This window comes from Elgaria multicarinata, chromosome 1, assembly GCF_023053635.1.
Source record: "Elgaria multicarinata webbii isolate HBS135686 ecotype San Diego chromosome 1, rElgMul1.1.pri, whole genome shotgun sequence".
In the NCBI taxonomy this organism is placed as follows: domain Eukaryota; kingdom Metazoa; phylum Chordata; class Lepidosauria; order Squamata; family Anguidae; genus Elgaria; species Elgaria multicarinata.
This window is the reverse complement of record NC_086171.1, coordinates 141,996,232-142,022,176: the sequence shown is the minus strand read 5'-3', so window position 1 is coordinate 142,022,176 and position 25,945 is coordinate 141,996,232. Positions and strand designations below refer to the sequence as shown.

General features: G+C 40.5%; 1 protein-coding gene across 1 annotated transcript in view; it reads left to right on the top strand.

The window, feature by feature from the left end:
- The window catches only part of PATJ (PATJ crumbs cell polarity complex component), a 187,062-nt gene that overhangs the window by 31,675 nt on the left and 129,442 nt on the right, over nt 1-25,945 (top strand). The window contains exons 13-17 of the mRNA XM_063138122.1: nt 2,240-2,316; nt 2,765-2,821; nt 4,461-4,595; nt 5,276-5,443; nt 13,138-13,266. Of these exons, the coding sequence (XP_062994192.1) occupies nt 2,240-2,316; nt 2,765-2,821; nt 4,461-4,595; nt 5,276-5,443; nt 13,138-13,266 (566 nt within the window). The remainder of the gene's footprint in view (nt 1-2,239; nt 2,317-2,764; nt 2,822-4,460; nt 4,596-5,275; nt 5,444-13,137; nt 13,267-25,945) is intronic.

The window sequence follows — 25,945 nt, the reverse complement described above, 5'->3', positions numbered from 1 at the left end:
GACAAATGTTAGTTGTGTGTTTCATAATTGAAATAATACTCATGGCCATTAAAAGCCCTCCTCCCAAGATCATTAAGGCCAGAATTTAAAATTATCTAGCTGCACCACTGTATAGGACTGTAGGAAAGGTAATACTATCTGCAAAGAAACCAGCTTTAATGAAAATGAATCCAGTGCAAGATTCTTGATATAGTTGAGTAAAAGAAATAATTACCTTAGTTTCGTCATGATCGTGTGGAATCCTTTTGTGTTTATATCTTGGATATTCAAGATCATACAAAAGACACAATGGACTCTTCGAATCTCAAGAAGAAATTCTGACCACATAGCTGAGGTAAAATCAGCTACCTGGTTTGAAAGAAAGTGATCATGAGTAGTTCAAAATGGCACTAGGCTGAAACGTTTGAAGGAACATCAATGAACGTGAAAGAGGTGCAACCTAATCCTATGCACGTTTGCCTGAAAATCAGTCTTGCTAAGTTCAGTGTGACTTGTTCTTTAGTTAGCATGTTTGTTCTTCTGCAACTTGGGAAGGATACCTGAGAGAGCACCTTCTCCCCTACCCTCCTCCCCAGTCACTGAGGTCATCATAGGGCATGCCGCTGGTGGTTCCACATAGACCCATCCTCCGATTGGAGTCCACCAGGGGAAGAGCCTTCAGCATGGTAGCCCCCCTCCTATGGAATTCTCTGCCTCTGGAGGTCAGGCAGGCGCCAACTTTGTATTCCTTTCGGCGCCTCCTGAAAACGTCATTGTTCCAGGAAGCCTTTCCTTAATTACCAGCCATGATTCACAGTTCACCTTTCATTTTGCTTTTAAAAATCTATTTTAAGGTGTTTTATTCTGTTTTTATTGTATTTTATCTTGTACACCGCTCCGAAATTTTGAATGGGGAGCACTATATAAATATTGTAAATAAAGAGTGCTGCTTTGATCTATTAGGATGTGATTCAACTGCATGTTAGCAGGTTTGATGGGTCTTATATTTACACTTAGTTATAAAATTCAATGAACCTCGTTTACTTGGTTTCAAGACAATACATCTACTTTTCTGTGTAAACTGACCTACAAAGTGGGTTCTTGCGTGTGTGTTTTTAAGTCCTCCGACCAGAGGACTACTTACAGTCATTTTATTTAACGTGATGTTCGATATGCTTTTAATATAAACATATAACAAAACGGTGCATGTGGTTTAAGATGGGGGGGGGAATCAAACAACTGCAGTGTGCATTAGGATTTCACCATCATGAAAAGCTGCTCCTAGGAAATGTCCTGTGACTTGTCCAAAGTTGTAACAAAATAGGCTATAAAACAAAACAGCTTGTGGTAAACCTATCCTCCAGTTGCCGCCACTGTGCGTTTATTTATTTATTTTTTATTATTTTTTAAAATTGTCTGCATGTGGGAGCTTTTGACTGCTGCAAGTTAAATATTACTTAGGCGAAGAACTTTTTATAAGTACGCTGAGCTTCTGGCTGGGGTCAAATGCAGGGCAGCCAGTCATTTTATGCTGTCTAGCCATGTCAAATTGTCTTACATGGCTGTAATGCCGCTCTGGTTGCATAAGTAAGAAAGCTGAAAAGATATAAATGTCAAGATAGCCAAGTTCCCACAGAAGACTGCTTTAGAACTGGAGCTTATGCTAAAGTTCATGTTACTCACTGGCCTAATTAAGGCAAACAGGATTTTATATCTGCCAAATGTATCAATAAAGTCTATGGGTTCATGCTGGTAATGTAGCCCTTCGACGGGTGTTACTGCAAGTGGGAGATGGCACAATTCTTGGGGAGTCAGCTTTTATAAATGCCAACTAGTAATAGTCATCTGAAATGAAGCCAGATTTATACCATGCTTCCCCAAGCTGGTGCACTCCTGATGTGTTGGGCTACAAACCCCACCATCCACAGATTTCAGGCCATTGGCCATGCTGGCGGGATGATGGGGTTGTAGTTCAACACATCTGGAGGGCACCAAGTTGCAGAAGGCTAATTTGCTCTATTAAACAGTACAGGCCTCAGGCCTCATCCATGGCGCCATCACCTTTCATACTTCTCAAACTAAATAGCATTAGCCCATGCTTGATTTGTTCTTCCACAGAACTCTGTTCAGAGACTCAAGTTAGCATATTTCTCTTCTACTCGGGTGTTATTTTTTTTAGGATGACTGTGTTTTATCAAAGTGTAATTAAATAAATGCACTTTTGCAAGAGTTGGTTTGAAATGTTCACTCTTGTATTTAGGGAAAACCCCAAAGCCGCCAGAAGATAAATTGAAATCCAAATGGGAAAAAGTGCTAGGACCTGATTTTGAAGTTACGGTATGCTATCCTAATGCTTGTTTATATCCTTTAATTACCAATGCTTGTTTATTTCCTTTAAACAGTTATACACTGTTTATGATTAAAGAAAAGTTTTAGGCTTAGGGTTTGGGGGTAAAGTTAAGCTATCAACCAAATCTGCACAAAAGGTATACTTATGTTATGTTTCCTTGACTGTCTTACATTAAATTATGGAACTGTTATAATTAAGAAATGTTCAGTCTGCTTCACACGTCACAGTAACCCAGAATTTTGTTTAAACTCTGGATTATTGTGAATGTGGCTGGTGGATTGTTTCACATTACATGTGAACCAGGAACTGGCTCCCCCACCCCTCCCCCAACAAGCCAAGGAAATAATACCTGGTTATTTTAGTCGAATGACTTCAAAGTAAAGATAATTCTTTTAATGAGTACCCATGTAAGATTTTTCTGCTGTCGATGTTTAGGTTGTCACTGTGGACATGCCAGTTGCAGATGATACTGAGCTACAGAAATATTCAAAGGTATTGGATCTTCATTTTTCTCATCTCTTTCTGCAACACGTTAAGAATGGATATGGGTGTGAACCAACCTCTTAGATGTGAATGTTTTTGAAAACTGGGGCAAATTCCAGAGTTGTTGCAGCTTTTATGCTGGGCATGATTTCATCCAAGAAGTCTGTCTGTAATTTTCCACAACTGCATTCTGTGCTGACTTAAACATATGGGTTAGATGTCAAATATTTTGCAGCTCTGCTTCTTAAAATACTTTGTGCTGATGTCTGGAATATTCATTGTTAGGGCAGGAGTTGAAGCGTAATGCAGCTAATTCGTCTAAGCCAGAAACATTTTGAGGAATTCCCCCCCCCAATAAATCAACCCATCACCTTGACTACCAGCTGGAAGCAACACTAACTTGCCATGTGCACATACAGTGTTAAACTAGAATTCCACAGAATCCCGGCATACTGTTTATGAGCAGTGTGATACTGCATGCATCCTATTTGCTCCCTCTTGGCAATACCTGCAGGAGTGATTAAACTAACCGAAAAATGAAAGCATAGAATGTCCTAACTGGGGATCGTTAGCCAGTTTTCTCTTGGTTTACAATTCCTGGCTTGTTTGAGAGCGACAAGCTATGAGCCCCTGATTTGGCTAATATGCTAAGCTTGCCTTTCCTGGTTAGTTTAGCTGCTCCCACTGTGGGGAGAAGCTGAGCAGGTCATGTTCATTATCACATAGCTCACAGATTGGAAGCCAGGTTTCTTTGGATGGCCACTGTGTCACAAACCATTTTAAAACTGCATGAAATAAGCCTGCATTGTATTAAATGAAGAACCAATGCAAATCTTGACTGCCTACATCTTGGCAGCTAAACAGATGTATTACAGAGGTTTCCAGATGATGAACACTGACATATCCAGCAATAAATCGACTGAAGGTGACAAAGCTATGGATAACTATGCAGGCCTTCTGTCTATACTTACCTGTGTTCTATAGCCTATATTTTCGGCTGGAAAAATCCCCCAAATCTGCCAACTTTACTGTAATCTTCTAGTGTGACCCTAAGAGGCCTTCTACTTGAGATTATTAGACACTGTTTGTAACCTTACAGCTTGGGTTACGATGCACCTAATGAAGAATAGGAAAGCTTTATATTATCACATGAACACATTCCAATAGAAGTTGGTCACACCTCAAATTTTGGTATCCACTGGCAAACAGTTTTGAGTGTTGCTGTTTGTGGGTGGAGGGAGATGGTTGTTACTTTTCCGCCCTCTGACATATTTAAACTTCTCTTGTAAACCTTTAAGAACTCACTTTCTGAGCTAATCACAATGCAAGGTATACTGTATAACATCTTTCCCAACCTGGTACCAGATGTTTTGGACTTTAACTCTTCTGGAGAAGGCTGCTGTACATAGATAGATCCACAAGATCAATGAGGTGTTTGTTGTGGTTTTTTATCAGTTGCCATCCACATATCCGAGCCCTTCTGTGCTTTTCTCGTTGCTATTTTCTTATCCTTATCAAATAAAAATGTTTGAGCAAAGCAGCACAATTACTAAACTGGAGTAATATTCACTTGATAAAATTTGAAAAAAGAAAATACACATTAAAACTTCACATTTGATCACTATTTTTTCTGATTTGTATTTAACAGTTGCTTCCTATTCATACATTGAGGTTAGGAGTTGAGCTGGATACGTTTGAAGGACATCATTACATATCTTCGATTGCTGCAGATGGCCCAATTGCTAAACTTGGTTTACTGCAATTGGAGGATGAACTTCTAGAGGTACAATTCATAGGGGATATGTGACCATATTATTTGTTTTGTAATGTTCCAATGTTCTATTAAGGAAGGGTGGGCAATTTCTTGCCATCCAGACATTTTGGCCTAGTATTGACATCAACCCTAGCCAGTATAGCCAATGCTGAGGCATGATGGGAGTTCTAGTTAGGGCTGCACCAGCTTCCAGTCAGCTGTCGGCATAGTGGCCCCTCACTTACACACCACCCACACCACAGCCAGCCTGCCCACCCGCCCGCCCTCCTTTCTATTTTTTACTAGGTGGTGATAGTGGCGGCTCATCTTCCTCCTTTTATTGCAGTTGATGCCTTATTTGTAGCCTGATTTTCCCCACTGGCAAAAGAAAGGGCTGCAGCAGCCAGCCAGATGGGCCGGCAGGGCCCAAACTGATTAAAAACACACATACTTTTTTAAAAACCCTGTGCGTTGAGTACCACTGATCTGAACCTATCATATGCTGCCTTGGAGGGGGGTGTTGACCAATGAAGGCAAAGTGGAGCAAAAAGAACACCCATTTGCCATTCCTTGGGATGAAATTGTTGAGGCTCTGGAGAGATTTCTCTACAGATGGCATAGGTGGAGCACATCACAGAGAACTCTTTGGGTACCTGTCTGTACTGAAAGGGAATCTGAATGCCTACGTATGTTCTAATTTCTCTGCATAGGTAAACGGAGTTCAGCTTTATGGAAAATCCCGCCGTGAAGCAGTTTCTTTTCTTAAGGAGGTGCCACCTCCATTTACCCTGGTTTGTTGTCGGCACCTCATTGATGATGGCACAGAGTCCTTTGTGGATGAGCCTACCGCCATTATTACTTGCTCTCCAGAACCAAAGGTAAAAGATAGTATGTTTTAGTTAAACAGGAGTCCCAACAGATATTCCTTGACTTCGTAAATATCATACTTGGTTTTGATCCTGCCTTTGGTATCAGTTTACTTTGCCATTACTTTTCATTATAAATGACATTTGTGGATGATTCATGGGCCATTGTTCAGCTTCTCAGAATTCCGTTTTGCGAAACATGATAGAAAATGCACCCTTTTGCCCTTTGGAATATCTGTATAGTATGTGTATGTTTGCACATGCATGCATATGTGTTAGCATGTTATTGCTTTTCCTTTCTCCGCATCAATAGATTGCACAAAAGTGACAATCCCTCTTAGTGTTAGGAGTATAACTTCTTAATTTGCAGACATTTTGCCATGTCATATCACATTGTTAAATGGCCTCTTAGTATATTTGACGAATATATTTAGCAATATCACTTGCAGTAGTTCTTGAATCTCAAGGCAGCTGTATAATGCATTTTAACATGGGTACATGCAGGAAGGGTCTAGCCACCATGAATAAAAATTAGACACTATGTTAGTAGTTCAACAGGTAGAGCTGATAAATTGGTGTGTACCCCACTGAAGTTGAGGGAATGTAAATCCTTGTAAACGTACTTGAGTGGCACTCTAGTCACCTAAGTGTAGACAACCAAGAAACTGGATTCATTGTTGGTCTACTATTACAAATGCTACTTAGCAGTTTTCTAGAGATAGCTATGTACGGGCAACTTTACAGAATATAGAATTCTGCCCTTTAGGATTTTGGTCATAAAGAAACTAGGAATTTGGTCCATCCAAGAGTGAGGAGATCGTCCAGAGGAGTATTTCCAGATGTGCAGGAGGTTGTTGCTAGAAGGTAAAATCCCCTATGGAAGCACTTTGTACATATACTTCAGCTTTCTCAAGGGCAGACAGGTTGGGGAGTGATGAATAGTGGGAATGGGGTTGAAGGGAGGAAAAGGAAATACAGAATAATTGAGACTAGAGTGGCTCATCAAGGAAAATCCAGATAATATATCCTTAAAGAGGTTGAAAGAGAAAGTAGTCTAGGCCTAAATCCCATAATTCACTTGTTCTGGAGTAATCTCACTGAAGGATATTCCCAAATGCGTTGTCTGAAGATTTTAGCTTTCTGTTAACTTCCCTTTATATCCATTCTACACTGATTTTAAGGTCTCTCATGGCTCCCCATCCCGAAGAGCTCTGTCAATAGTAGTGTTGCTTAAAGGGTGGAAAACCTGAGCCGAAACCAAAGACAGCTAAACCAATGCTTGTAGTTCCCAAGGCATTTGGAGATTCTTCTCTTTATCAAGGGTAACTGAAACATAAAATACAAAAGAATCTTTAAAAACCAATTTACACATCTTAAGAAAACAACAATTTAAATACATAGTACAATTTAAAAACATGACAACAATTCTAAACAATTATGAGCAATGATAAAATATTGCTCTTACAAACTGATACAAAACACCAATGTTTCAATTGTCAAAAAAACAATTCAAAACTCAAACCTTACTTGATTTCTTCAGAACGTCCAAACAGTGGTTAAAACTCTTGGCTTCCAACTCACTGATGGAAGACTAAGTACAACACAGTTGCCTGTGATAAAGAGAACAATCTCTAAATGCGTCAGGAACTATAAATATTGGTGCAGCCTTTACAGCTGGGTTTTTTAAAATCCTCTTTGGGAAAACTCTGAGCTCTTCTGCTACAATCCAAAGTGCAGATGAAATATGACCTTCAGCCAGCAGCCCCATCCAAAAGTGAGGGGATCCTCCAGAAAAATATTTCCAGATGTGCAGAGAGCTGCTGCTAGAGAGGAAAACGTGAAGCACTTTGTGCATGCACATAGGCTTTGTTGGATTGCAGCTCGTAATTCCAAGTGTTCCATCAGGGAACTTACGATGTTTAAACATGTCTTATTTGTATTGTGCAGAAATGACTGTAGTGACCTATCTTCTATATTCACTTAAAACCAAGGAAAAATTAGAAACAAAAGCTGCAGTAGCTTGAGGCAGCAGTCATATAGACACTTACCTGGGAGTTAGTCCCGTTGAACTCAGTTGGGCTTACTTCTGCGCAGGCATGTATAGGATTACACTGTAAATGTGTGATTTTGGGCCAAAGCTGCAATGGTACTTTAGCAAACGTATCAGAGATATTTCATGTTTGTGACTTTACTACTTTTACTGTAATTGGAAGCTCCTGGTCGCTTATCTGGGCAGGTAGCTAGAAACATCATTGTACTAATGATACAAGGTATGTAAATCAATGGGCTGACATGCTGACGGTGTACATCCCATTCATCATGCTTCACTTTAATAACGGAGAAAAAGCTTTGAATTATACCTAGTCTCAGCTTCTCCATTAGCTGATTGCTTCCATCTTTTCAACAAAGGACTTGATGCAAACTAGAACATTATAGTTTTAGCTATTAAAATGTCTAAAGATCCCAGATCTCGGCTTTCAGTGTTTCCATAATAAAATAAACATTTGCTACTGGGCTTCCTTGCTCCATGATTAGGTATCCACTTGATATATGGGTGTTCCGGTTTGGCCGGCTTATGTATAAACAAAATATTCTATTTAGCTTATAGTGCAGTGCAAGGATACTCCTGTGTGTTTAGGAGTTATCAGGAGCAGAGCAATGTTATGGTCCCTGAATAGCATTGCAACGACCATAGGATTCTTTGGATTCCCCTTCCCAAAACTAGAGAAACTGTTATGTTTTGGGGAGCCCTCTCTCCTCCCCACCCCCTCGCAGCTGACATGGAAAGAAACGCAGTGCCTGCTTTCCAAGATCGCAAAAGTGGCCTTGGAGGACCTAGTAGAGGTCAAAAAGGGGACTTCCAGTGGGTGGGGAGAGGAGAGGCTGAAATACAAAAAATCCTATGGTCTCTCCAACCCTGATCCTTCCCCCTACCAGTCTGCTTCCTCTAGACAGGCTCCAAGGACCATTTAGAGGGGGGAAATTAAAAGGAGATGAAAATCGTCTCAGTTGCTCCCCCTGCCATGCCAGAAATAACCTGGCAGGGTAGAGGATCCTCCAAAATTAGAGGCTTCCATCTAGTAGGTGTCAAATTGATACGTCTGCACCCTTAAAGATATCTTTTTTAAAAAATTATGGTTTCTATTGAGAATACACATCCATTTATCTTTAGATGATACCATTTAATACTGCTTCTGAATCTATATTGTAAAAACAAAACAACACACTGCTAAATTTCTTTCCTTCCCAAACACACCATTCTATGGCATATCTGACCCAAGGACTACACTCACTGCATTTATTTGATAAAATATTTTAAAAGCTTTCTGCCAAAAAGGCCCCCCAAAGCCAGCCTCTTTGCTGTCCGCCTAAAGCAAGGCAGAGATGGGAGCAATCTTACTGCTTAGGTGCTGTCCCAGAAAAGGCTCTGCCCTGTGTCCCCATGAACATTTCGAAAATTTCTTGGTGGTGGGACATACCCTATTTCTTTGATTCTAAGACACACTTTTTTTCCCATATAAACATCTCTAAAAATGGGGTGCGTCTTAGAATCGTGGGTGTTTCTTAGGGTTTTTTTTTTCCTGTTGGTGGTACTGAAATTAGTGTGCGTCTTACAGTCGATGGCGTCTTACAATCGAAGAAATACGTTATTACGGGCCCTCTGAAAAAGATAGCAGATTATGAGCAGGCTCGTACAGGAGGAGGTGGTCTCAGATATCCTGGCCACAAACCATTATGATTTAAGAATCAGTACCTTGTACTGTGGCTGAAACAAATTGGGAGCTAGTGTAGTGGCATAAGACTGGTGTAATATGGTCTACAATGCACATACCAGACAGCAAACTGGCTGCTGTATTTTACACTGGCTGTAGTTTCTGAACACTCTTCAAGGACCGCCCCATGTAAAGCACATTGTAGCAATCCAAATGTGAGATAAATAAGAGAATGCCCATATCCACTTTCTCCAGGAAGGGGTGGAGTTGGCACACTAGGGCCCTATTCAGAAGACACCTTTAACCACAGTGGTTAAGCCAGAAAGCCTTATTCACCTTGGTAAAAGCCATGGTTTAAGGTGTCTTCTGAACACGGCCTGGCTTTCTGGCCGAACCACTGTGGTTAAAGCCATAGTTTAAGGTGTCTTCTGAATGGCGCCTAGGTGAGGCTGGGGGAAGCACACCTGACCACTGCAACCACCTGATTCCCCAGGAGCAATGCTGGTTTCAAAAACACTCCCCAGGTTGCAAACCTGACCCTTTAGAGGGAATGAAATCCAATCCAGAATGAGCTGCACCTTGTCTGTTGACCACCAGAACCTCTGTCTTTTAGAGGTTCCACTTAGACTGAGTGTCCACTTAGCCCACACCCAGTCTATCAGTGCTCTCAGACAACAGCTATGAGCTGATACCAAATGGAAAATAATATTTATTTTTATTTAAGGAAGGTATATCTCACTTTTGTCTTCCAAAAAGGAGTTGCTCAAAATACAATAACTAATCATTTTTGCATCACACTAAGAGTAAATGCAAAAATACAAAGAACCAGAACTAAAATAGGAGAGAACATCAAAATAAACCAGAAATGAAGTGACACAATGCAAACATATATTGTTATATATGAAACGAATAATGTCTTGGATCGTAAGACCCACGTGGCAGAGTTCTGCTTGTGGAACACAGTTTTCTTCTTCATGGCCTCTGTGCATCACAGGTATGTTTTTTAAAAAACAAACAAGAAAAATGAGTAATGAAGAAAGTAGAAAATCTCAGCTAAGTCATTGTTGTTACGCTCGTGGTCTATAGACCTAGTTCCCAACGAGGCAACCACAAAGGCGGTTGAAGAAGAACTGAGGAGATCAGCGGGAACCCCAGTACACATGTGTACTGGGATGGTGGGGGAGGGGTTCCTGCCAGAATTCTCAGCTTTAGAATGTGCCCAAATTGAGGCTCCGCACAGGCACAGAACCCATATGTGTGGTGCACAGATGACCACTTGAAGAAACACAGTTACAGGTAAGCAACCTGTCCTTATGGCAACCCTTCCCCTCCACCCGCTCAAAAGCCGTTCTGGAGAGTTAGAACTTATAAGGACTTCTGGAGTGCTGGAGAGCTAACAAAGGAGCAGCTGCAGGGAGAAATGGCTGGAGTTAGGAACCTTCTCCTTTTCCCATATACTCTCTTCCTGGTGCAACAACTACTGGAACCAAGCCAATTCACAGAACTGTATCTAGGTGTTCAATGGGAAAGTCCAGCCCATTGATGATAGTTTGTTGCAGTTTCAAACAATTGAGAAGAATTAAAATACAGTTTTGGTGCCACTTCTCCATTCTTGGTATTGTCACTTTTGCATATATAATTACTGTCTTTTGATTCACTAATACGAAACATGGCCTGTTTTGTCTTTAAATATATACGTGTATCTCCCTCCCTGCCACCCACCCATCCCTGCCAAAGATAGTCTATAAATTGTAGATAGTTGTAGGAAATGGGCACTGCTATTTTGAGTTGAACATGGGGAAAGAATCTTATAAACCTGTTTGGACCCTGTGCATGTGAAGATACTTATACTTTTGTAACTAAATATCTGTGAATTCTCGAATGTCAAGTGTTATAATTTTGCCTTTCAAGTCTCAAATTAGCAACACTCCAGTGTTTTTGCTCTTGTTTTTCACACCTTTTAAAGAATTGTGAGATCATGCGACTTAATATTTTATGACCTTGTGTTTCTTCATCAATTTGTTTAGCATGTCAGAGTGTTCAAAGCATTTTATAGACATTATCTCAAATGGTAATCCTTGCAGTAATCCTATAATTTAGTTCAGTATAGTCACCCCCATATTGAAGACAATGTGCCCACCTACTAAGTTCCTGGCGGAGAAGAGAGTTGGGCCTGGAACATCCAGGGGTGAGAGGTTATACTTTTAGCTTTTCAGTTTTGTATTTACTTTATCATTTGAGTCCTCTAGTTTTATGCACCTAATGAGAAGCCCATTGAAGACTTAGAACAGCCTTTCCCAATCTGGTGCTCTCTAGATATTTTGGACTACAATTCCCATCATTCCTGATCATTGGCCATCTTGGCTAGGGTGAGTAGAAGTTATCCAAAACTTCTGAAGGGCACCAGGTATGGAGAAGAGTGACTTAAGTTAGTGACTTTATTTTAAGTTAAAATGAAAAGAAGTAAAGAACAAACCAATATTTATTTTTATGCAGTCATTTAAATTCCAGCATAGGTGACTTCTTCACTGTTACTGGGTTCACATGACATGAACAACCCATCATGGGTAACAAGCCATAGTGGGTTGTTGTGTTATCCAAACCCAGACCAATTCCTGCAGGGTGACTTGTGTGTAGGCAACACGCCATCCTAACAACCCTCTTGTTCTAGGGGTTGTTTTACCAGGCACTGCCAACCCATAATGGGTAGCAAGCATCAGCCAGCGAACCACTCTTCAAGACCAGCAGAAATCCCTGCTACTCCTCCCGAGCATGGCCATGATCAGTCTTCATGATTGTAGCCCAGCTGCTTCTAGTGCCCCTTGCCAGTGACGGCCCTTCCAACTGTGCCCCAACAGCACTTTGGAGAGGCTGTTACTGACTCTCCCTGGCTCCTGCCAACCCTCCGGTCCCCGCTCCAATTGTGAACCAGGTCATGGGCAAAGCCTTTTTAAAAAGTATTTCCCCCCTGGATTATGGGGCTGGATGGTGATGGTGGTGGTGGTGGTGGTGGTGGTGGTGGTGGTGGCATTTTCTTGGCCCTGGCAGATGTGCACAGAAGTCCTCTTTAAAAAAAAAAAGTGGGTGAATGGATAGATCCCATATGTAAAAAGATACTTCAGAATCTATTGATTGCAGCTAGGATTTTGGTTGCCAGAAACTGGAGAGTAATGTCATCCCCATGTTGAAAGAATGGTTGTGTAAAGTTTGGAAGGTCACAAAGATGACTAAGGTAACTGAATATGTCTGTTTAAGAGATGGTAGACGAAAGACTGCCTGTTTTTCCCATAGCTGGCACCCTTTTATGGCAGGCGAAATACTGACAGATATAAATGTTTTTCCTTGTTATAGTCTGACCAAGAGGTGGCGTTTACCAATTTTTGACAAACTGTTTAAGTGTTTTGCTTTCTCTGATGTTTAATAATATACTAGCTATCTGTTTCTAATGATGCCTTGCAGTAATGTTGAGTAATATGGATGTTTGGCTTTTATATGAATGTTATATTGTTTATTTGTATTATATATATATAAATATATATATATATATATATATATATATACACACACACACACACACACACACACACACACATATATATATATATATATATATATATATATATATATCAAATAAAATAAGTAAAAGGGGCCTTTGTGCACATTCCACGGCACCAGGAAAATGTGGGGAAAATGTTTTCCAGCCCTATTTTTTCACAAAAAAGAAAAGAGAAATTTAAAAATTGGCCGGGATGGGTGGGGGTTGGTGGCCGGTAAGATGGGTACTGCTGCCAAGTCCCCTGGAATATTGGAGGGACCCAGTTGGAGAATTGAGGTGGAAGGAGGGAGAATTGAGGTGGAAAGAGGGGCAGAACAAACCACAGTTGTTCGGACAACACCCACACTGCATAGCTTATTTCACAGGCTGGGTTGTTGTGTCATGCAAATTCAGTCTGTCTCAGTCAATAGTAACATCATTGATACCTTATTCCTCAGGTGAAACCCAGAGCCCCAGAGGAAGAAGAAGAAGATGTGGAGCTAACACTGTGGTCTTCTGAAGTCAAAATTGTTGAACTTGTAAAAGACATGAAAGCGGGTTTAGGATTCAGCATTTTGGACTATCAGGTATGCTCTACATGCATGATGAGCAAATGCCTATGATCCCAATTGCATTTGTGTTACGCCATACACATTTTGTTGGCATGATGAGTACAAACAGAATAGATCAAGAATAGATCAAGGATGGGTTAAAAGTACTTTAGACATTTTTGTTTTTGATCTCAGTGTCAAAAATGTTTCTTACTAGAGGTGCTGGAGAAGTCCTCAAGGAATTTAAATTTCAGACCTGGTCTGCTCCGAAATCTACCTGCTGGCCTTAGGACTGGCAGGGACAGTGAGAGGGTTGAGTGCTGCTTCCAGATTTTGTGTAAATTTTTCTCTTTAAATGACAAGTTATGTAAATTGCGTAACCTGCAATTTACACGTAACTAAGCACGTTATGACTATAATTTGCATAAAATACGCTAAGTACGCAATTTCTGTATCTTGCCATTTTTAAAGGAACTTTTTATATGAAATGTGCAAGCTGGGCCTAGAGCTCAGGGGTAATCTGTTGAGCCCCAAGAGGGCTGGAATTCCTGCCACAAACGACCCCCAGACTGGACCCAGGTGGTTTTGCACGTACTATCTGTGACGTTCGCGTATGTGCATTTTTTAAAAAAAGTTTTTTTTAATGTACTTATGAAATCTTGCAGTGAAGTCTCATGAAGTGCTGAGTCTGAGGAATATTTTGTAGAGAGCACTGAAACAAACTATAACAAAAGCTATCTTTTGGATTTTACATGAAAACGAGGGAGAAGTGTTATGGGAATGATAGTTTGCGGCAAGTATTATGACCAGAGTAGAAAATTGTACCAAATCACTCACATTAAAATTCTGGGATTTCAGAAACACTAAATGGAATGAGAATTGTGGAATGGAACTTAAAACACACATCCTTTGAGTAGAATTCCATCTAACTTCAGACTCTATAGAGATTGAATGTGGGGGGGAAAAGATATCTTAGATGCAGTAAACCATTAAGCTTTTTCATACAAATGGAGGCTGTATGAGTGTGGGTGGCTGGATTGGATTGGATTGCACACACTGTCCCACAGGGCTGTCTCACATGATCCCCAATCATTTGCAGAAATCCTATGTGCATAAAACTAGTACATTTTCAGTTCTGTGTAGAGAGAATTGCTTCACACATTGAGGTCAGAGACAAGGACTAGAGGCATAATCCCCCTCCCTGCATTCACTTTTCTCAAATGTGCAAAAAACGGGTTTGTAAGGGATTTATGTAAGTATTTTTATTCCGCCTTTTGGCCATGAAGCAGGCCTTTGGATGACAATAATAAATGACAGGCAAGTTCATTTGGAAGTATGCGTTCTTTCTAAACATGAAATTATAAATCTGTGTTAGCAAGAGTCTGAGAATAGTACCGGGTTCAAAGCAAACATTGCTATTCAGTGATTAGACTTGGTTTATGATTGCTGGTTGTAACAAAAATTAAATGGGACAATTGTTTTAGTCTTTTTGACCAATGACTTGGGTTTGGCGATATTACCTATTCTCTGATTTCAGAACTAAGCATTGAAATCACCCCAACGTGGAGCTGGCCTTCTTACGCAGCAACTGCTAGGCAAGAGACTTTATATGGCTGCTACGCTACTCTGCCCTATGATGACTTTTAAGTTGATGTGAATTCACTGGAAATATGTAGCTAGTTGGAAAGCAAGCTTAGATTAAATCTAGCTTAATATCTTTAGCAACCCATGTAGAGTGACCAAGAAACAGAGGTTAGGATGGGACTGTGTACAGGGAATACATTTTGCCACTAGTGTAATGTCTCTGAATGCACTTTTCCCCCTACCTATATAAATGAATGTCTGTTATGTGGTCTCATGGAAAAAGTAAACCACTATGCTTGTGAACACTATTATGAAGAAGGCAAAACCTGTTATCTACCCTGATGCTGGGACTGCCCCCCTCCCCTGGATTTCTGCAGGGTGGTGTAATACACTCCCTCCTTTTTCAATTAGAAGCATAAGAAGTTCCCTTATACTGAGTCAGACCCTTGGTCCATCTAGTTCAGTATTGTCAACGTTAATAGACAGTGACTCTCCAAGGTTCCAGGGAGGATTTTTTCCTGCCCCACCTGAAGATGCGGGGGATTGAATTTAAGACCTTCTACATGCAATGCAGGTGCTCCATCAATAAGCCACGGCCCCTCTCTCTTCTCTCACCTGTCATAATGATGGGCATTTTTCTAGTTTTTCTTTGTGGTCTCTATGCATCACACATATGGGCTTTTCATAAGAACATAAGAAGTGCCCTGATGCTGGATGAGACCAAGGGTCCATCTAGTCCAGCACTCTGTTGACACAGTGGCCCACCAGCCACCCGCCAGGGATGAACAAGCAGGACATGGTGCAACAGCACCCTCCCACCCATGTTCCCCAACAACTGGTGCACACAGGCTCATTGCGTCAAATCCTGGAGATGGCACACAACCATCAGGGCTAGTAGCCATTGATAGCCTTCGCCTCCAGGAATTTATCCAACCCGCTTTTGAAGCCATCCAGATTGGTGGCCATCACTACATCTTGTAGTGATGGCCATTCCATAATTTAACTATGGGCTGTGTGAAGAAGTACTTCCTTTTATTTTTCCTGGATCTCCTACCAATCAGCTTCATGGGATGACCCCGGGTTCTAGCATTTTGAGAGAGGGAGAAAAATGTCTCCCTATCCACATTCTCCATGCCATGCATGATTTTGTACATCTCTATCATGTCTCCCCTTAGCCTCCTTTTTTCCAAGCTAAACAATCCCAGTTGATGTAACCTTCCCTCATAGGGGAGATGCTCCAGTCCCTTAATCATTTTAGTTGCCCTTGTCTGCTCCTGCGTAGAGACCTATTTTGGGAGAAATCTTCTATAGCTAATGAAGTTTTGGCAGGAACCCTCCCCCACCATTCTACTGCGCATGTTCCAGTGGGTTCCCGCCTATTCCCTCAGTTCTTTGTCAACTGCCATTGTGGCAGGCTGCGTTCAAGGAGTCTCTTCTAAAAATTGTAGCTGAGACGTTTTTTCTCTTTTATTCCTCTTTTCTTCTAACTTGTTTCTATTTTTACTGCGTTGTTTTTTTTTATTTGCCACATGGTTAGTGTGACCTTTAGATTGCTGAACGCCTTTGGCTGTATGGCCATTAAGGCCCCATTTAGCACATGGTGAATTCAACTTTGTGATGGCTCAGTGAGCTAATAGGAGTCATAATCTTGGTTATCACAGGGTGTGGAAGGCTTATTTCTGCTGTTTTATAAATGATCTGATTTTGGGAATAAGCATTTGTAAAGTTTGTATCTCCTTGCTACTCAGGAACTAATCAAAACCCTATTAGTAGAAGGACGTCTTTCCCTGCCTTACTCCCATTTTGGACCAGTGCCATTAAATTTGTTTTGGTGGTACTTGTTTTTGTTCATTGATGTCCTGTTTCACATCCAGGTAGGGAAGTACTGATTTTTAAAAATCTGTTCCATCTGTGTTTCATGGATTGTCATGCGTCTTTTATTCCGTTGTCCGCTCATTGACAGAATCAGATTTTTTTCAGGGATGTACAGGAATTTTGTTCCGCTTGTGCTAAAAACAAACCAAACAAAACAAAACCGTGCCACTGCAAAATTCATGGGTTAGATTCATAGAAATCCAAATTCATTTGAATTCTTTACGGATTTCTCTAACATCCCTTCATCTCCTTCTATAATGAGATGACTTGGACTATTTGGAATAATTTATGAACCAATCTGAAAACTTTCTATATTGATCATTTAACGATTTGGATGTACTGATTGGCATTAGTTCTCCAAGTTTTCAGTCAGAGCAAATAATGTTGGGTTAGATAGATGGATTCTCTTTCTCAATAGAAGGCAATTGCATACGATCATTGCAAACCATACACATTCTAGTAGTTACATAAATTGGATGCATAATCTTCCCAAAGGCTACATTTTGTCAATATGTTTTCAGAACACCTTTTTTTTTTGGCAATATTACAATTATGCTCCATTAAATTTTAGCTACCAGGAATAAAAAATAGTATTTATTTATTTATTTATTTATTTATTTATTTTTATTTATTTATTACATTTTTATGCCGCCCAATAGCTGAAGCTCTCTGGGCAGTTCACAATAATTAAAATCACGAAGAGCATAAAACAACCATATGCATTTAATGTTGCCAGTCAGTGGCTCAGTTCACGTTTCTCAATGGTGGTTTTAGAACTCCACAGTGAAGTTTTTACACCACCATTGAGAAATGGTGGAGTTGGTTTAAAAACAAAACAAACAAAAAAACACTCCATGGAGAATATCCACACTGTGAAGAGGAGAGTTCCTGCACAATCATTGTGTTGCATGTTGTGTGTCAGGCTCCGTGGAGTTTTCCGTTGAGTTGACTTTTACCACTTGGTACAGAGACCCCTGACAAGAGCAGTGAAAGGAGCGAATGCTGCTCTAGGAGAGCCTCTGGGATTTTTTTTTTTTTTGCAGCAATGGCTGATGGGATACCATCAGGGGAGGAGAGAGGGTGGAGAAACCATCAATCAAACATCACAATGGATTTTACTCAACTCCACAATAGCCCACAGTCATACAATGGTGAAGTTAGAACATGTTGTGAGGGGAGTACCCCATAAATACTCAGCCGTTGAGTGGAGACACTTTAGTCACTGTGTTGACTAAAGTGTTGTCCGAACTGAGACAATGTGATACAGTTAAGGCTTTAAGTAAAGAATTTAGCTAGCTGTTTACTATGACACACACGTATCTGAGTGCTGTCTAAACACTGTAGTTTAATAAAACAAGTATGTTCTATTGGTGTACACAAATGTCAGAGTATATAAAAATCAATTATACTTTTCCAAAATAAGATCTGCATTGGGGACAGATTAAAGATAAATACTTGGAGTGTGCTTGTGTGACTTTGAGATGACTCAAAGTTATATTTTTTCATGATGTTTTGTGTTGGGGGTCCGAACTTTTACCATATAGTACCTAGTGCCTACTATCCTTTGTAGAGAGCAATAATTTTGCAGATTTACTTTTATTTTCTTGTATGATCAGAATTAATGGAGGCTTTAATACCGGTGTTATTTACTTACAGATGCAAATGCATTGGCAAAGTTGGGCCGCAGCTATATTTGAAATGGGCTGTAAGCCATTTAATCTTAGTTCTTCTATCATTTTAAGATATTGTTTTATAAAGTGCTGTATGTCCTTTGTGAGGTCCAAAGCTTTTAATGAGGTGTATTCAGTCAAAGTAGCTGTTTTGACAGCCCGTTTGAAACAATGAAAACAAATTAAAATACAGTATGTGACCAGAATTGACCCTTCTGTGACAGACTAACTGGCCAATAGAAATTTTCACCGTAGCCCCTAAGCCACTATCATACCACACTTACTGGACTTGTGAAACATGTTCTACTTGCTTCATCACTCAATCAGTCTGAGCACTAACCTGTCCTCTATACCCAAGAAGACTGGTGGGCACATTATTTAGTAACATCTCTCACAGAGTCCCTCTATTTTTTCTCTGCAGTCACTCCCTATTTGTCTATCTATTATTTAGCCATACTTTGTGCAAAATCCTTTTCATGTGGTCTTAGGGAGGGAGGTTTAACCGCTTCCTTGCCTCCCCATCTTGGAGCCCTTCTGCAGTCAGCTGGAAGCTTGCCCATAGGCCATGCTGATGACAGTTGTAATCTAAAGCATCTAGAAGATATTAGGAGAGGCTGTGGAACAGTGTTGCTTCATTAAAATCAGGATGGTTAGAGTGTGGGGTTTCCCTGAGACAAGGCTCTGAAAAATGTGGCTGACAAAGTTCTGTGGGAACCTTGCAGGATATGCTGTGTGTGAATGTACAGTAGCTATGGTTATTTTCTTGACTTCAGTGCTGAAATAAGTATGGCTAGTGGCAAAACAATAAAAACTAGGAATGGCCAAACGAGCGATGTTCAAAATTACCAGGATTCTCCAAACATTGTCGGGCTGCTCATGTTGTGCCCAATTCCAGTTCATGTTTGTGCTCTGTGTGAACATGGGAAACTTGTGCAAATTGAGCAGCGATTGGACAAGAGATTTGCACAGATTTCCTCTATAGACTAAAGCAGGTCTGACTCAAGTCTACTGAAGACATTTGCACAAATTAAGAAATTTGCACAAATTGAACTGGGAACCAGGAACAAAATGGATGTGAGCAATTCATGAATATTTTAGTTGAACACACGCCCGCGCTTTCATTCATGCCTTTGGGGGCATGCTTGTATTTTTTTGAGCAAAACCGAAATTCTCATACATCCCTAAAGAAAACTTCTGGAAAAAAGTTCTGCCGTTGTGGGCACTGCTTCTCCTGATAGCTGCATCCTAGCTACTGGCATCCATGTCAATGTTATCATTGGAACACTGCAATGGGAAAAATGTGTAGGGCTGAAATTGGAAACTGTTTGTAAATGGCAGCAGCATAGCTCTTGACTTGTACTAGCTAGTAGGAGCATATGACACCAATATTAAGGGAGCTTCTCTGGTTGCCAGTCAATTTCCAAACTTAATTCAAATGGTTGTGTTATCATTTTAGTACTCTGTGAAGCCAGGAGTGTTACATTTTCATATGAAATAACCAACCTATATTCTAAGCCATCTGATGAGGCTTTACTTTATATCCCTTGGCCTTCAGAGGTCAGATTGATATTCACTAGAAGCAGGGCATTTTCTGGTTGTTGTTGTTTTACTCCCATTCAACTTTAGTTATCTTCCCTTCAAGGTCCATCTAGCAAGCTCCACCACATTATTTAGAGATTGGGCTAAGATGTTCTTGTTCTGTTAGTCCTTTGAGGTTTGAGCGACTATGAAGTATTCTTTTCTGTTTTTAGTGGCTTTTGCAGTTTTGGTGTTTTGGATACTGCTATGACTCAAATGTTTTTAATATTTTATGTATTATGGTGTATTTCTAATATTTTTCGGATGTTAGTTACCTTGGGGCCTTCTGGAAAGCTGAAAGGTGGGATACAAATACAGTCTGGCTTACATTAGCTTGCTGCCATCCATGCTGTCGAGCACAACTCTGGGGTTGCTTGCATGTTGAGAGTAGAAGAGGTTTGTCAACTAGGCCTTGGTATTAGGCAAGTTTAGATAAAGAAGCTGTCCAACTGCAAGGGGCAGGGGGTGGGGACATGTTTTGCTTCTAAAACTTACTGGAAAAAACACCCCTTTTCCAGCAGCATTTACAATATATCATTATATATTAAAGTGAGTAAATGGCATCCATTGTGACATTTGTATGGCCGATAACTTAATTTAAAAGTTTTATACTGTGTGAGATAATTAATGAGCTCTAATATCTCTTTGCTGTAATTACATAATAAATCACACACAGTAAAACTCACTTTTGCAAAGCAGGACAGAGGTTTATTGCTGGAAGAACAAAGGCCATATCTGAGGCTTTCTGTATTTCTGGAATTCTTAGCCGTTCCTCACTTGTCTGTCTATTCCAGTATTCCATTCCTAACAATGAGCAATACCAGATGCTTTTGGAAGGTGAAGGGAATAAAAAAAATGGGTGTTTGGGGAATAATTTGCTTGTAGGCTTTAGTTTTATAGGGATGTCAAAAAGGATCTGCAAAAATGTGCATCCTGCAAACTTTTTAAATGTTCTTTAGGTTTAGGATATAATTTTAGTTTTTGGACAGTTTGACTGTGACGCCAAGGTTTGCAAAATATTCAACATTTATTTCATCCACATGAAAATGGGGACATACTTGCAATGTGTCTATTCTCACACCAAGGCCTCACATGCTCCACTATTACACATTGCTGAAGGCCCTTCACTCACTTGGCTGCATTCATTTACCCAGCAAATCTATTGATTCTAAAGCTGAGAGGGTGATGGTGGATTTTTCGGCTCAATAAATACTACAAAACCATAATTGTCCTATAACATGTTATCTGCAGTTCAAAATATACTTCTGTACTTGCAGTGTGTGAACTGGCGGTCTGTGTGTGAACCGCATTGTGCCTTAGTGTTCATGCACATGCATTCATATGCATGTAATTATCCAGAAACAAGATGCATTCAATGACCCATTTAGAGATATTCACTTTGAGAAACTCTGGGGAGGGAGCTGATCCCTGAAGAATGAAGTGCTAGCATCTCACTTTATAAAAAACATTTTCTTTAAAGGGAACAGCAAATGAATAAAGTTCCCCATAAACAGGACAGTTGGAGTGTGTGTGTGTATGTAGTGTGTTTGTCTCCTCTGTATTAGATTATTTTTCAGAGCTCTCTTATGACATCAGTCAATAACCCAGTTAAGAACCTAAGAAGTGCCCTGATGCTGGATCAGACCAAGGGTCCATCTAGTCCAGCACTCTGTTCACACAGTGGCCAACCAGCCCTCGGCCAGGGACCAACAAGCAGGACATGGTGCAAGAGCACCCTCCCACCCATGTTCCCCAGCAACTGGTGCAGTTGATAACTAAAGATCATGTAGTGTTACAAGATGTAACACAAACCTGTCTGCCAATTCTTCAATGTCTGGTAATTAAATGTTGGATGGTGTTACTTAAATCTTATATACTGGCCAAATTCAAGAGTGACTAATACTCTTTGACTCTCTTATTTGTTCCTTACCATTCTATTTGGATGAGTTGCTCACCTCCTAACTAACTTTTATGTAGTGTTGCTGGCGTGTTTAGAGATGACTTCATTTCACTTGATCTGTAGATTTAAACATTATTTTTCATATGAAGTTGATGAAGGGCTTTGGACAGAAAGAAGGTGATGTAGAAATGTCTGCTGTCTGCCAGCATTATGCAAATATTTTGCTTTTTAGTAATTTCTGCAAAAATCAATTATCTAGCATGCTTGTATACATTTCCCAAAATGGAATAAATGAAAAGAAAGAAGCCCAAAGGGCAAATATCCAAAATCAGAAATGGGAGATCTTGGGAAGTAAAAATTGATCCAGACTGGAATTTCAAATTCCCATCAAAAGTAATGTCATAGAATTGGAAAGATGAATGAGCATGTGGTGCTTGCACTTCTATGTTTATATCTTTTGTTTTTAATTTTTTAAATTGGTATTTTTGCTTGTTTGCCATTTGCCTGTTAGCTAAGCTCATATGAAGAAAGAATTTTTTCTATCTATTTACTCTTATCACTTCTAGACTACTAGATTAGCATCAAGACAGCTATTTCTGCCTCTTACCCTATTTCTTCGATTCTAAGATGCACTTTTTCCCCCCATATAAGCATCTCTAAAAATGGGGTGCGTCTTAGAATCGCTGGTGTGTCTTAGGTTTTTTTTCCTGTTGGTGGTACTGAAATTAGTGTGCGTCTTACAATCGATGGCGTCTTACAATCGAAGAAATACAGTAGTTAATTTGGGTAGTACTCTTTCTTTGGAGGGCTCATCATTATCCTTCCATCAGTGAAGAATATCTAGAAGTACCTGAAACCCAGAACCAAATTTGCCTGCTAACTAGTTAGTAGATGCAACAAGCTGACTACTATCTCCCCAAGATTGAGGCCAGATCTACACAAGCAGGATATGACACTTTGAAAACTGTATATGGAGTGTGTCCTGGGCCCCAACAGTTGTCACTACTATTATAAAACCTTTTAAAGCTATGGTGTAGATCCTGCCTCAGTTTCTTGCTTGTACTCACTAATACAGCCTATATCCAGATACTCTTCTTTCTTCTGCTAGCCTTCTCGGTTTTGTAACAAATCCTGCTGGCTTTAGGCTTGCAACTTTTAAAACATTGTCCCACTAGTCTCTTGATCTTATAAAATTCTACGAGGACAGCTGGCCTGAGTCAAGCAGAGAATTTCATCTCGGCTGAAAGAGACCCAGCAAAGGACATGGAATATCACCAAAGGAAAGGGTGGCCTGAGGGGAGCACATAGCTTGGATAGAGGAAAGGAGCAGCTGGTTAGACAAGCCTGTTTGAAGGGATGGCTGGAAAGGATTCAGGAACTGGCTCCAAACAGAGGGATGAAACGGGTAGATAGCTATTTTATTCTTGAGGTGTATATATATAGCCCTGAAGTGCCTTAAGTAGCTTGCTTTTCATCATAGCGGCCAGTGGGTGGTAAACCAAATCCACTTCTTGAATCTTATGTCCCAACTTGATTTGTTCATACTTATCTCCTTAGATAATTGAGTCTTTTCCCACACAGAAATAACATGTTTAAGTTCCAATAAATAAATACCTGAGAGCTACTTCAAGCATTATGTCCCCTGTGTAAAGAGGCTGTTGAAAATCATTTGTGTTGGGTGTTTTTCCATGCAGCTATTGCATGCTTTTTATCTTGGCAAGCTTTGCAGAATAAACTGCGGACACTGTACAACATTATCATGAATATGCCCCTGCTTTATATTTCATCTTCATGATACTCGAACCATTGATGGCCTGTGCAGCAGTTTAAACCATACATTTCTGGCTTTCCTAAATGATTGTGGAGGGATGGGTTTTCATGCTCTTAAAATATGCAGATCTTTCTGAAGAAACAAACGTAGCGATTTCATTTCTGAATGTACATGCTTGGCAATCTCTCTAGGACAAATTATTACTGGATTAAAATAGCATCTGAACGTCTGCCACAGAACACCAATAACTCTATTGTTGCTACTTTGTCACCGTTAAACATGACATTTGAGAACACCTGTAGTTGGGCAGTCTTGGCAAGTATTAGGTTCATGTCCCTGAGGAGCTGCTTTGAAGTACAGTATGATCCTGTTCAGATGACCCGCTAAGCCATGGTGGTTAAGCATTTTGAGCTAAACATTATGGCTTAGCATGTTGTGTGAACCATTCCTAACTATGGTGGCTACATAGGAAAGGAAAGGAACCTCTCGTGCAAGCACTTGAGTCATTGCTGACTCCTAGAGGGACGCCTGCTTTCGCTGAAGTTTTCATGGCAGACTTTGTAACGGGGTGGTTTGCCATTGCCTTCCCCAGTCGTAGTTACCTTTCCCCCAGCTAGCTGGGTACTCATTTTACCAACCTCAGAAGGATGGAAGGCTGAGTCGACCTGAGCCGGCTGCCTGAGAACCAGCTTCTGCTGGGATCGAGCTCAGGCCGTGGGGAGAGTTTTGGCTGCAGTAACTGCCGCTTACCACGCGACATGAGGCTCTGGTAGCTACATAACCACGGTTTAAACATGCTCACTAACCATTTGCTGCAAAAGTGTTAGTGGCATGACCATGGCTTAGTGTGTTGTCTCCTTCAGATATCCTTATTTCTTTAGTACATAGATATTTTCCGGTTAGAAGTTCTTTAGTTTATAGTGGGTGATCTTTTTTAGAAATGGAAATTTCATTTCATTTCTGTAAGTGAAACTCTATTTTCAGACCAGTGTGTTAAAAAGAAAGAAAAGGGGGGAGTTGGAGCTAGGCACCGATTTTGCCAATTCTCCCTGCAGTTATTTTTCTTCCTCTTTGTGTAGTTTCTTTCTCTGGATCTTTGCTGACATTTTCTACAACAGAAGTCTTGATTAATGCCAGATGTATAGCAGAGCTTATGAAATTCATTGCTATACACCTCACTGCAGATCAATAAATACCCATGTTTTATTTTCCAAACTCTGCCTTCCACTGCTCCAAAAACACCCTTTAGTTTAACAACTTGAATGCATTTATGCATTTTAGGGTTGTATCAAAGGCACCGTGGTAAATCAACAATATTACGTTCTTATCTAGACAGGTTGCGTTCTCTTCACAACCCTGGAGGGGGGGATTCATTCTAGTGGGGTGTGTGGGTATGTGTACACCTACACAAGCACCGACACACTCCCAACTTGCAAATGGAATAGTCTCAGTTGGAATTAGCTAGTATTCAACTCTTGTTATGAGGCTTCCTCCACTCCACTGATAGATAGCAGGGTAGAGCCATTTTGTAGATTTGTATCAGATTGAAATTGTTCCTGCAAGGTATCTTCCATAAAGCTATCTGTTTGAAGGGTATGTTCAAGACCTGTACTACTTCAGAATGGACCCAGTCCTGATAACTTCCATGCATTCCTCTTTGGAAGAGGGACAGAGCATAAGAAGAACCATGCTGGATCCTACCAAAGTCTTACCTTGACTATAGGGGGTAGGGAGATTTAACCTGCTGTCTTGGAATGCCACGATCCTGATGCAAATTGGGGTTGTGTGTGCTAATACAAAGGTAAATAAAGCAATCATGCACTATGCGAGATCAGGCGAATGTTTAATTTGGCCCTGAGAAACAAGAGCATCAGCATGCTTAGGGAAACTCCAAGGATGGCAGAAGTTCAGCGCATCTAAAAACAAACACACATGCACCTAAGGGGAGCCCTTCCCCATCAAGCCCAATCAGGATTGAGCATGCTTAGTAGCCACAGAGTGATAAGTGTAGGTTGTAAAGAAAAACGGGAAAAGGTGGTGGGGAAAAGGCCTGCTTTAACCTCTTACAGCTTTACTATCTTGGAGAAAGACCTGTTTGTCTGGCTGGAACCCTGAATATGAGCCTTCCTGTCAATGTTAGGGCTGAGGCTGTACTGGAAATTCTGTTGCAGTCCCACTTGTTTAGATCTTCCTTCCTAAAGACCTTTTTCTATAGTGAGAGGGTGGTGGGACTCAAGATGGTTTGCATTTTTTTGACCCCCTCTGTCCTTTAGTCCTATAGAATGCGGTACTTTTATTTCTGTAGAGATGTTCTGGGATTTAAGCTGAGCATTATGC